This window comes from Oryctolagus cuniculus, chromosome 4 (assembly GCF_964237555.1).
Source record: "Oryctolagus cuniculus chromosome 4, mOryCun1.1, whole genome shotgun sequence".
NCBI classification, from domain to species: Eukaryota; Metazoa; Chordata; class Mammalia; order Lagomorpha; family Leporidae; genus Oryctolagus; species Oryctolagus cuniculus.
The window spans coordinates 94,877,121-94,889,149 of record NC_091435.1 but is presented as its reverse complement, the minus strand read 5'-3'; the positions used below and the strand labels follow the sequence as shown (position 1 = coordinate 94,889,149).

The following is a 12,029-nucleotide window of genomic DNA, read 5'->3' as shown; positions in this document are numbered from 1 at the left end:
CTGGGACTAGAACTGGCATCCATATGGGATGCCTATGCTGTAGGCAGAGGCTTAGCCCACAACGCCGGCCCCCCAAGTGATTTTATACATAGGATATTTGACCCCTAGAAACTCCCAGCCACTCCCCACTGCCTCCGCACTCCAGGAGGAGATCTGGACACGTTTCCAAAGGCACTTCCAGAAAACTGCTGAAGTACTGCTCTTCCAGAGAGACCCCCGCTAAAAATCTCTCAAGTGCATCTCTGATCAAGAAAACCCATTTGCAGATCTCAAAAGTACTATTTGGAACCAAAAAGTGAGGATTTGTCTCAGAAATGGCATCTGCCACCATCGTCTGTTGGAGCAGAGTGACTTGAATTGTTTCAAGACTGATCTGATGATGGCTTTGTAGAAGACAGGACAGTACTGGGCACGAAAGCCAGCTGTGTCACTGTCACAGCCTCCTGATCCCGTGGGAAAGGGTTTACAGCCCCACCCCTACTTCAGGAAACACAGATCAAATTATGAGTCTACAACTGGTGAAGAACTGCTGAGGCTGGATTCAGTAGTGATTCTTTTTTTTTTTTTTTTGACAGGCAGAGTGGACAGTGAGAGAGAGAGAGAAAGGCCTTCCTTTTTTTGCCGTTGGTTCACCCTCCAATGGCCGCCGAGGCCAGCGCACCGCGCTGATCCAAAGGCAGGAGCCAGGTGCTTCTCCTGGTCTCCCATGGGGTGCAGGGCCCAAGCACTTGGGCCATCCTCCACTGCACTCCCTGGCCACAGCAGAGAGCTGGCCTGGAAGAGGGGCAACCGGAACAGAATCCGGTGCCACGACCGGGACTAGAACCCGGTGTGCCGGCGCCGCTAGGCAGAGGATTAGCCTAGTGACCCGCTGTGCCGGCTGTCAGTAGTGATTCTTACACTCATTGAACTTCTGTCACCTTAGAGGTGACATTCTGCACTGGAGCCTGCCAGTGACAGGAATGGATCCGGGGGGCTGCTAGAGCCAAAACCACTAGGCCCTACATGGTGTTCCCTGTGAATTGAAACTACTGCTGCTGTTTAGTGTCACTAAATACAGGAAAAGGGCCTGAAGAGAGTACTTGGTTCATCAAGCTTGGATCCATGGCCCACATCTTGCTGCCACAGATCTGAGTAACGATTATCCCAACATCACTGCTTCCTTCTCAGCTTCTGTAGTAGGTTTCAGGGCTCCAAAGCTCACTCACTGGTGATTGCATTCACTGAGTGAGAATCAGGAGGCTGTGTGCCCAAAAAACCTCAGAAGTCCTTTGTTTGTCCCATGTAGTTTGGATTACTACCTTGTATTATGTCAACTTCATTGACCGTTATTTTCCTATCCATTCAGCTGCATTGAGCTGTGCCCTTTAATCAACCATAGCTATTGGTATGTGCTAGGTGTATGGTGACAGCACTGCTACCACCTCTGTTGTTATCACCACATCAATTCTCTCTCAAGTTCCTAAAAAGGTTGATAGTTTATAAAGTGCTTCTGAAGAATTAATGTACTATAAGGAGAATGTATTATTCTGACATGATACTCAGAATCACTGAGATAAGCTTAACTGTTTCATTTACTGGGGGAAATTGTGGCTCTGTGACTATTCTTTGTGGTCACACAAATAATGAAAAAAATAGAACTGGAGCTTGAATCCGAGTTCTCTGATTACATCTGCAGTGTTCTTTCTACTACAACAGTCCTTAGTTGTTTAGTTAGTCCTTGTAGTCCCTAGTTATTTTGTTTCATAATAGATGTTTGTCTCCAGGAAACACAGCATTCCTTGCTAGAGAAAGTAATGTTTTTCCTTTAATTTCACCTCCTTCTTTGATATGTTTTGTTTTTGTTTTAGGAAGACACATTTCAGCAGGGGATGCACACAAGCTGGGGATTCTGGATGAAGTTGTGAACTCAGATCCAACTGAAGAAGCAATCAAATTTGCCCAGAGAGTTCTAGGTGAGAAGATCACAATAGAAATAGAACAAGATTGCATACAAGCTAAATGTCCATTTTAGTAAGGAATTCTTTAAATATTCTCTGGGGTATTCATGTGATGGGAGATGAAACAGCTTAAAAATAAGAGAATCTGTATGCACCAATGGGATTGAGCCCCAGGATGTATTGTATTGTTAAGTGAGAAAGTATCTGTGGTTTCCATTGGAGATTTCTGTTGGATAACCACTAGATTTCCATATAGTAGTTTCCATTGGAGTAACAAAACAAGAGGGTCAGATAGAATATATATGCCTCAAACATTTCCATAAGGAGTTACAAGAATTGGGTCAAATGGCCTCTGGAACGGGGCTGGTCATCCAGCAGGTACAGTTGGAAAGAGGCTTTTCAGTGTTTACCTGCTGTATTTGTAGAATTTCTGATCATATAAATCTTTTTTCCAATTATGAAATAGAATTAAAATTGAAACACCAAGCAAGCATGCAACACTTCAGTATGTAGAAGACGAGCTCAATAGTCAGCAGCACAGAGCTGTTTGCCTCTGGAGCTCATGTCAGCAGTTCAGCTCTGTCCCCCTCCATGGTTCTCACTTAATGGACTCATCATTTTCCTTCAAGAGTTCCTTTCATGGCACTCCTAGAGATTTTGCTTGTTTCTTTCTTTCCTTCTTTTAAAACTATTCCTCTTTGGTCTATGAAGGCTGTCAGCTTTTAATGAGCAAGTTGTAGAGGGTAAAAATTGCCAGAAAATGTAAAAGGGAGGAGTGTTGGGCCAAGGCAGAACAGTGTGTGCTCCTCTGTGCTTCCTGGCATACAGCATCCCAGCAGCAAGGGAAGGATTCTTTTGAAAGTCATTCATTTGTCAGCCCTAGCAAAGACCACTTTCTTGAAGTCATCTCTCCTTTGTGGCTGTCGCGGGTTACTGTGTCAGTGTCACAGTGAAACTTGCATTGGAGTCAAGAGGGGCTGTGTGGAGGACACTGATGCTTTTCAAGGGGAAGCAGCAGGTCCTTGCCTGCATGGAAATGAATGTCCCGTGGTCTCTGCCTGCTTCCAGAAGATTTTCTCCAGCTTTTCCTCACTGTGCTCCCCGAGAGGCCTTGGTGCTTTGTCCCAGGTCATTTGGCTGGTTCACAACAGAGGCTGTTGCATTTAGAAGTCCCTAAATGTATCATTGGTTGGGGCTCAAGAAAGATCCATGTCCGTCATTCCCATCTGGGGTTTTAGTTTGCAAAGGCCTCAGTTTCATAGGGAGTTCCTTTCCTCACTTGATCTCCATAGATTCTGGTCAGAGAATTAAGTTACTTATAGAAATAGATGAGGCTCTTAGTATGGTATATATTTGTGATGGTCTGGTTTTAATGTTTTATTTATTTAAAATTTAAAATTAATTTTCATTAACTTTAAACATTAAATTTAAAATATTTTCATTTATAAAATTTATGAAGTGGTATTCCATCTCAACAACATTACTTGGGTCTCTGCACCTCACATGAGAGACCTGGATTCAAACCCCAGTTCCGGTTTTTGTTTAGCACAGTTCCAGTTGTTGTGGGCATCTGAGGAATGAACCAGTGGACAGGAGCAATTTATTTTTTTTGAAGATGTATTTATTTATTTGAAAGAGTTACACAGAGAGAGAGGGAGAGGCGGGGGGGGGGGTATCTTCCATCCACTGGTTCACTCCCCAAATGGCCGCAATGGCTGGAGCTGTGCCAATCCAAAGCCAAGAGGTAGGAGCTTCTTCTGGGTCTCCCATGCGGATGCAGGTGCCCAAGGACTTGGGCCATCTTCTACTGCTCCTAGCTCCTGTCTCTCCCTCTCACTGTCTGTAACTCCATCTTTCAAATAAATAAATGAAATCTTTAAAAAAAAAAAAAAGCTAAAATTGAGATATAACATACAGACCACAAAAATCACTGCTTTAAAGTGCATAATTCAGTGTTTTTTTTAGTATATTCACAAAGTTATGCAACTATACATGTACATTTTTAAACTACATCTTTCATAACTGACTGATTCATGTCTTTAAGAAAATAGGTAGTGGCGCCGGCGCCGTGGCTCAATAGGCTAATCCTCTGCCTTGCAGCGCCGGCACGCCGGGTTCTAGTCCCAGTCGGGGCGCTGGATTCTGTCCCGATTGCCCCTCTTCCAGGCCAGCTCTGTGCTGTGGCCCGGGAGTGCAGTGGAGGATGGCCCAAGTGCTTGGGCCCTGCACCCCATGGGAGACCAGGAGAAGCACCTGGCTCCTGCCTTTGGATCAGCGCGGTGCGCCAGCCGCAGCGCGCCAGCCGTGGTGGCCATTGGAGGGTGAACCAACGGCAAAGGAAGACCTTTCTCTCTCTGTCTCTCTCTCTCACTGTCCACTCTGCCTGTCAAAAAAAAAAAAAAAAAAAAAGAATATGGCTAGTGGCCATTTCAGCTGAATTAATCTTCCCCAAACCAACACCGTGGAGCTCCTTGGGTTGTAGTGAAGACCAGAAACTGGGAGTCCAAGCACTGTCGTGATGAGGTCTGGAAACATGGTTTGATACCAGTTAATTTTGTTGAATTCTTTCCTTTTACTGGTGAATGAAATCACCAAAAAGGTGATTTGCTGTTTTTTTTTTTTTAACATAAAGATTTATTTATTTGAAAGGCAGATTTTCAGTGAGAGAAGGGACAGACAGAAGGAGGGGGAGAGAAAGGAATAGAGAGATTTCCCATCTACCAGTCCTCTCCTCAAATGCCTGCACCAGCAGTGGTTGGCCCAAGCCTAATCCAGAGCTAGGAACTCAAATGCAGATCTCCCAGGTAGCAGCAAGGACCCAAGAACTTGAACCATCACCTGCTGCCTCCCAGGGTACACGTTACAAGGAAGCTAGAATTAAGAGCGGAGCTAGGACTTAAACCCAGACACTCTGATAAGGTATTCAGGTGTCCCAGGCAGCATCTTTTTTTTTTTTTTTTTAAAGATTTATTTATTTATTTTGAAAGAGTTACAGAGAGAAAGGGAGAGATGGAGAGAGAATCTTTCATCTGCTGGTTCATTCCCCAGATGGCTGAAACAGCCAGTGCTGGACCAGGCCGAAACCAGGAGCCAGGAGCTTCTTCTGGGTCTCCCATGTGGTTTCAGAGACTCAGATATGTGGGTCATCTTCTGCTGCTTTCCCAGGCACATGAGCAGGGAGCTGGATCAGAAGTGGAGCACCCAAATGGGATCCTGCATTGCAGGCGGTGGCTTTATCTGCTATGTCAGAACACTGGCCCTCCAAGCAGCATCTTAACTGCGGCACCAAACACCCACCCCTGTAGCTCAATTTTGAAAATAACCCAGACACAGAAAGATAAATACTGCACCTTGTCCATCATATATGGAAGCTAAAATGGTCAATCTGTTTATAGGATACTAATTACTAGAGGTTGGGAGAAGTGGAGGGTGACAGATGGAGGCTGGATAATGGATGATTAGAAGGAATAAATTCTGGGGCCAGTGCTGTGGTGCAGCAGGTTAAAGCCCCAGCCTGCAGCACAAGCATCCCATATGGGAACTGGTTTGAGTCCAGGCTGCTCTGCTTCCAATCCAGCTCCCTGCTAATGTGCCTGGGAAAGCAGCAGAGGATGGCCCAAGCCCTTGGGCCCCTGCACATATGTGGGAAACCGTAGGAAGCTCCTGGTTCCTGGCTTTGGATCAGCATAGCTCCAGCTGTTGCAGCCATTTGGGGAGTGAGCCAGAGGATGGAAGACCTCCCTCCCTCCCTCCCTCCCTCCCTCCCTCTCTCTCTCTCTCTCTCTCTCTGTGTGTGTGTGTGTGTATGTATGTGTCTACCTCTCTCTGTAACTCTTTCAAATAAATAAAATAAATCTTAAAAAAAAGGAGTAAACTCCTGGTGTTACACAAAACAGTGACTGACTGTAGTTTGCAACCACCTGCTACAGATGTTCTGAGCAAATAGAAGAGAGGACCTTCAAGGCCATTAAGTAATCACAAAGAGAAGGAAACATTAATTACACTGCATTAATTAATAGTATAGTAATATGCAAATAAAAATATTTAAAAAAATTTTTAAATGTTGAGTTCCCTTTTCCCATGTGTCAACTTTTCCTAATTTATCCCACTAAACTGCTCAAATAGTGACAAAAATAAAATTCTACTGGTTCTATATTAATTATTTATAATTGTATAACAAAATTACCCCCAAAACTCAGCCACTTAAAATCAAACACGGATCACAGAGTTCTGTGGGTCAGGACTCCAGGTGAAGTTAGCTAGATCCTCTGGCTCTTCCCACATTCAAATCCACATTGTTAAAAATGGTTGAGTCCTTTGCATGGTGCATGTCTCTCACCTTTCTTTGTCCTCTGAGTCCAAGTGGGGACAGATTCTCCATTTTTAAGGACTCGTGAGATGAGACTGAGCCCCCTCCCACCAATAATACAGAGTAATCTCTCCATCTCAAGAACTTTACCCTTACTCATTCCTACAAAAGCAGCTCACCAGGTCAAATAATATAGTCACAGTTAAGATAATATAATGAAATATGCCAAGATCGTAAGGTCTCCTGGGGATTAAAGATGTGGCTATTTGGGAGTCACCATTCTTCTTCTTCACACACAGGTTATTTTCTGCCACTCGATGATTTGTCTTCTCATTTTTTTAATGATAAGATTTATAGCACAAAATTTTTAAATTTTCATTCCAGTTTTATTGGCTTTTTTTCTTTTTTGGTCAAGCTTTTGATGTTGAACTTAAAATAGTTTTTCCTAAATCCAGGCCACAAAGCTTCTCCTGTATTGTTCTAGAAAATTGTATAGTTTTAGATTGTTCAAATTGGTGATCCATTTGGCACTTCTTTAGACATATAGTGCTGTGTAAGGAGCCCGGTGCTGTTTTTGCCCCTTGTATGCACTGATCCCAGCCTGGTTGTTGGAAGACTCTGCTTTCTGTATCGATTGTCTTGGTGCATGTGTTGTAAAGTCTGTTGACTATAATTGTAAGGACTTATTTGTGAACTCTCCATTTTCTTCCACTAATTTAGATGTATGTCCTTGCATTAGTCTTCTAAATGTTTTGTGTGTGTGTGTGTGTGTAGGACAGTTATGTACAGGGAACTCAGTAGTCCATATTTATCCCAGCTTCGTGGCAAGTTCTTTGGCCTTGGCCTTTTCTAGCTTGGCAATGCCAGCCACAGATCTGGGACCCAGGATATTGCCTGCCCAGTGGTGGCAGCTCTCATTGTATCTGCCATTGTAGTTGGGACTGATGGCTTCCACCAGCTTAGCCAGAGCCCCTTTGTCTTCCAAATTCACCTGCATGAAGGCAACTATGACGCAGGTCTTCCTGTGGACCAGAGCCCCAGCCAGACCTTTCCCTTGATGATGCAGGAAGGGACCCCCATCTTTTTTTTTTTTAATGAACATAAATTTCCAAAGTACAGCTTATGGATTACAATAGCTCCCCCCACCATAACCTCCCTCCCACCCACAACACTCCCCTCTCCCACTCCCTCTCCCCTTCCATTCACATCAAGATTAATTTTCTTTTTTCTTTTTTTTTTATCTTTTATTTAATGAATATAAATTTCCAAAGTACGACTCATGTGTTACAATGGCTTCCCCCCCCATACCGTCCCTCCCACCCACAACCCCCCCCTTCCCACTCCCTCTCCCCCTCCATTCACGTCAAGATTCATTTTCGATTATCTTAATATACAGAAGATCAGCCTAGCATACCTTAAGTAAGTATTTCAACAGTTTGCTCCCACACAGAAACATAAAGTGAAAAATAATAAATGATTTTTTTTTTAAATGATGATGAAATCAGATCAGACCTATTGTCATGTTTAATCCCAGTGAGAGTCAAGTTAGGAATTGATAATTTTTTTTTTTTTTTTTACAGAAGATCAGTTTAGTGTATATTAAGTAAAGATTTCAATCGTTTGCACCCCCATAGAAACACAAAGTGAAATATACTGTTTGAGTACTCGTTATAGCATTAAGCCTCAGTGTACAGCATGTTAAGGACAGAGATCCTACATGAGGAGTAAGTCACTGTGCACTTACTCCTCATGTAAGATTAATTTTCAATTATCTTTATATACAGAAGATCAATTTAGCATATATTAAGTAAAGATTTCCACAGCTTACACCCACCCAGAAACACAAAGTGTAAAATACTATTTGAGTACTAATTATAGCATTAATTAAACACCTAAGAGTAATTGTGTATTAATTACAGAGTTCAACCAATAGTTTTAAGTAGAACATAAAAAATACTAAAAGGGTAAAGTATTAAGTTCTTTTTTTTCTTCCTTTTCTTTTTTTTTTGTTTGTTATATAGTTTTTTTTTATTTAATAAATGTGAATTTACAAAGTGCAACTTTTGTATTGTTGTGGCTCCCCCCACCCCAAACCTCCCTCCCTCCCGTGGCCCTCCCCTCTCCTACTCCCTCTCCCATCCTGCCCTTCATCGAGTTTCATTTTCCATTACCTTCATATACTGAAGATCAACTTAGTATATACTAAGCAAGGATTTCAACAGGCTGCACTCACACAACCGCACAAGGTATAGGGTATTGTTCGACTAGTAGTGTTGTTTTTAAATTTCATAGTAAAAAACATTAAGGACAGAGATCCTATGTGGGAGCATGTACTCAGTGACTCCCGTTGTTGATTAACAATTGGCACTTTTATTTATGACATCAGCAATCACCCGAGACTCTTGCTATGAGCTATCTAGGCTATGGAAGCCCCTTGAGTTCATCAACTCTGAACTTGTTTAGTCAAGGCCGTATCACAGTGGAGGTTCCTTCCTCCCTTCAGAGAAAGGCGCCTCTCTCCTTGATGGCCTGTTCGGAAGGGACCCCCATCTTAAGACACAGGGCAGCCGGCACCGTGGCTCAACAGGCTAATCCTCTGCCTAGCGGTGCCGGCACACTGGGTTCTAGTCCCGGTTGGGGCGCCGGATTCTGTCCCGGTTGCCCCTCTTCCAGGCCAGCTCTCTGCTGTGGCCAGGGAGTGCAGTGGAGGATGGCCCAGGTGCTTGGGCCCTGCACCCCATGGGAGACCAGGAAAAGCCCCTGGCTCCTGCCATCGGATCAGCACGGTGCACTGGCTGCAGCGCGCCAGCCGCAGCAGCCATTGGAGGGTGAACCAACGGCAAAGGAAGGCCTTTTTCTCTCTCTCACTGTCCACTCTGCCTGTCAAAAAAAAAAAAAAAAAAAAAAAAAAAGACACAGGGTGGGCAAGGAAACAACAAACTCAGTGGGATCCATGATGTGCAGTCATCACCAGCTGAGCCCTCTTATTCTCCACCAAGGTAGAGACAGTGTTGACACCCGCCCAGAGGAGGTAGTCTCTTGGTGGGGACGTCCCCTTTGCCAGAAGCTTTCTTCTCAGCCCTGGCCCACAATCTCTGCTTCTTCTCTTGCTTCATCGCTGGTCTGTACTTGTGGGCCAGCTTCAGCAGTTGAGTAGCTGTCTGGTGGTCCAGGGCCTGGGTGAACTGGTCCACTTGGGCCTGGATGTCCTGTCCAATGCCAGAATTCTTAGGCCTTTTCTCAAACAGAGGATTTACCACCTTCTTGGCCTCCTGCTTCTTCATGACAGCAGGGGCCAGGGCAACCTTTTTCCCTTTGGCCTTCTTTCGGCATCTTGGGTGGCTGGAAGAGAGAACTCTTCTAAGTGTTTTATTTATTTATTTTTTTACTGTTAGGAATGGAATTAGGATTATTTTTAATCTAAAATATAAACTAGAGCAATTCTCCTTGGACTCATTGACAAATTAATATTTTAGCTGGTAAAGTTGTATTGGCCTTGGGATATAAACAGAAGGCAAATTTTATGCCTACATTACGTAATTTAAAGTGCTCCAATTCTATTCAGTTCTACCTTATAGAATGAAGTTATAAAGATGTCAGACATTTTTGATAGTAGTTTTTTACTAAATAATAGTGACAAGGGGCAGGCATTTAGCCTAATGGTTAAGATACAAATTGGAACACCCACATCCTATATGGGAGTGCTGGGGTTTGAGTCCTAAATCTACTCCTGATTCTGACTTCTTGCTAATGTATATACTGTGAGGCCACAGGTGATGGTGCAAGTAGGTGGATCCTTACCATCCTTGTGAGATTTTTTTGACCTGCATTGGGATCCTAGCTCCTGCCTTTGTTTTGCCCAACTCAAGCCATTGGAGACATTTGAAGAGTGAACTACAGACAGGAGCTTGTTTCTTATGTCTGTTCTCTCTATCTCTCTGTGTCTCTTTCCTCTCAAATTACTACACAAAATCTAGATGAACTATTTGGTTTTATACATTAATTTTGAATAGGTTATTGTGACAGCTGCTGTTATTACTCTATAATCATATTCCCTTTGTGTAAGCAACATTTCCAAAGCTCTGGTCCCTCTTATGCCTTTCAGGTCAACCTCTAGAATCCCGTAGACTCTGCAACAAACCAGTTCAGAGCTTGCCCAACATGGATACCATTTTCAGTGACGCCTTCGTAAAGATGCGGAAGCAGTACCCTGGGTGCCTTGCTCCAGAGACGTGTGTCCGTGCCATCCAGGCCGCTGTGAAGTATCCCTACACAGTGGGCATCAAGGAGGAGGAGGAGCTGTTTATGTACCTCCGGGAATCAGGCCAGGCTCGAGCCCTGCAATATGCTTTCTTTGCTGAAAAAAATGCAAATAAGTGGTCAACTCCCTCTGGAGCATCCTGGAAGACAGCGTCGGCACGGCCCATCTCCTCTGTCGGTGTTCTGGGTAAGAGCATGAGGGGTCATTCATGGCATTCTCCAGATCTGCAGCCTAGGGTCACTGGGTGCAGGTTCAGTGCTAAACACGTTGCTTGTGTTAGCTAAACTAATTCTCACCAAGCTCATGCGCTGTCTTCATGTTACGTGCAAGGCCTAGAGATACTGTCTTTTCCACTGTGAGCTAAACACAGGAGATATGAGGGGCTGATCCTAGGTCTGTCTGACTTCAGACTCGAAGTGCTTTTTACTCATTCCCTAAATGGCTGCAACAGCCTATCTGGGGTAACAGGGACCCAAGTACTTGGGCCATCATCTGCTGCTTCCCAGGTGCATTAGCAGGGACCTGGATTGGAAGTAGAGCAGCTGAGACTGAAAATTGCACACCAATGTGGGATGTAGATATCTCAAGCAGCAACTTAACCTGCTGTGCCACATCTGCCCCCTTTGCATGTCTCTTGAATGCTTATTCTGGCTACATCTGACTTAATCATCTCCAGTATTTTTATTTATTTATTTTTTATTTTTATTTATTTATTGACAGGCAGAGTGGACAGTGATAGAGAGAGAGAGACAGAAAGAAAGGTCTTCCTTTGCCATTGGTTCACCCCGCAATGGCCGCTGCAGCTGGCGTGCTGTGGCCAGTGCACTATGCTGATCTGATGGCAGGAGCCAGGTACTTACCCTGGTCTCCCATGGGGTGCAGGGCCCAAGCACTTGGGCCATCCTCCACTGCACTCCCGGGCCACAGCAGAGAGCTGGACAGGAAGAGGAGCGACCGGGACAGAATCCGGCACCCCGACTGGGACTAGAACCTGGTGTGCCAGCACCACAGGCAGAGGATTAGCCTATTGAGCTGTGGCGCTGGCCCTCTATTTATTTGAAAAGTAGAGACAGAGAAAGACACAGACATGGACAGACAGATAGACAGACACATGGAGATCTTCCATATGCTGAATCACTCTACTCATACAACTAGGGCTGGGATAAGCTGAAGCCAGAAGCCTGGAACTCAATTTGAGCTTCCTTCATGGTTTCAGGGACCCTGTACTTGAACCTTCACCTGCTGCCTTCCCAGTGTGAGCATCAGCAGGGAGCTGGGCATCTAGCTCCTACCTGGGTACCCCAATCACAACTGCCATCTTAACTGTTGTACCCACTGCCCACCCAACTCCTCTCATCTTAATGTTCTTCCCTATTCAGCTTTAACTTTTAAAAATTAATTTTGAAGACATAGAGAGAGAGAGAAAAAGAGAGAGAACTTCTATCTACTGTTTCATTCCTCAAATGTCTGCAGTGGCTGAGGCTCGTCCTGGCCAGAGCTGGGAGACAGGAAGTCAATC

The 12,029-nt window shown here is 44.4% G+C and overlaps 1 protein-coding gene and 1 pseudogene across 3 annotated transcripts in view; one reads left to right on the top strand and one right to left on the bottom strand.

Moving 5' to 3' along the window:
* Window positions 1-12,029, top strand: part of EHHADH (enoyl-CoA hydratase and 3-hydroxyacyl CoA dehydrogenase) — a 49,417-nt gene that overhangs the window by 27,288 nt on the left and 10,100 nt on the right. For all 3 annotated transcript variants that reach the window (XM_002716469.5, XM_070072437.1, XM_070072436.1), the window contains 2 exons: window positions 1,851-1,955; window positions 10,355-10,696. In XM_002716469.5, coding sequence (XP_002716515.2) covers window positions 1,851-1,955; window positions 10,355-10,696 — 447 coding nt within the window. The remainder of the gene's footprint in view (window positions 1-1,850; window positions 1,956-10,354; window positions 10,697-12,029) is intronic.
* Window positions 7,058-10,079, bottom strand: LOC138849453 (large ribosomal subunit protein eL8-like; annotated as a pseudogene).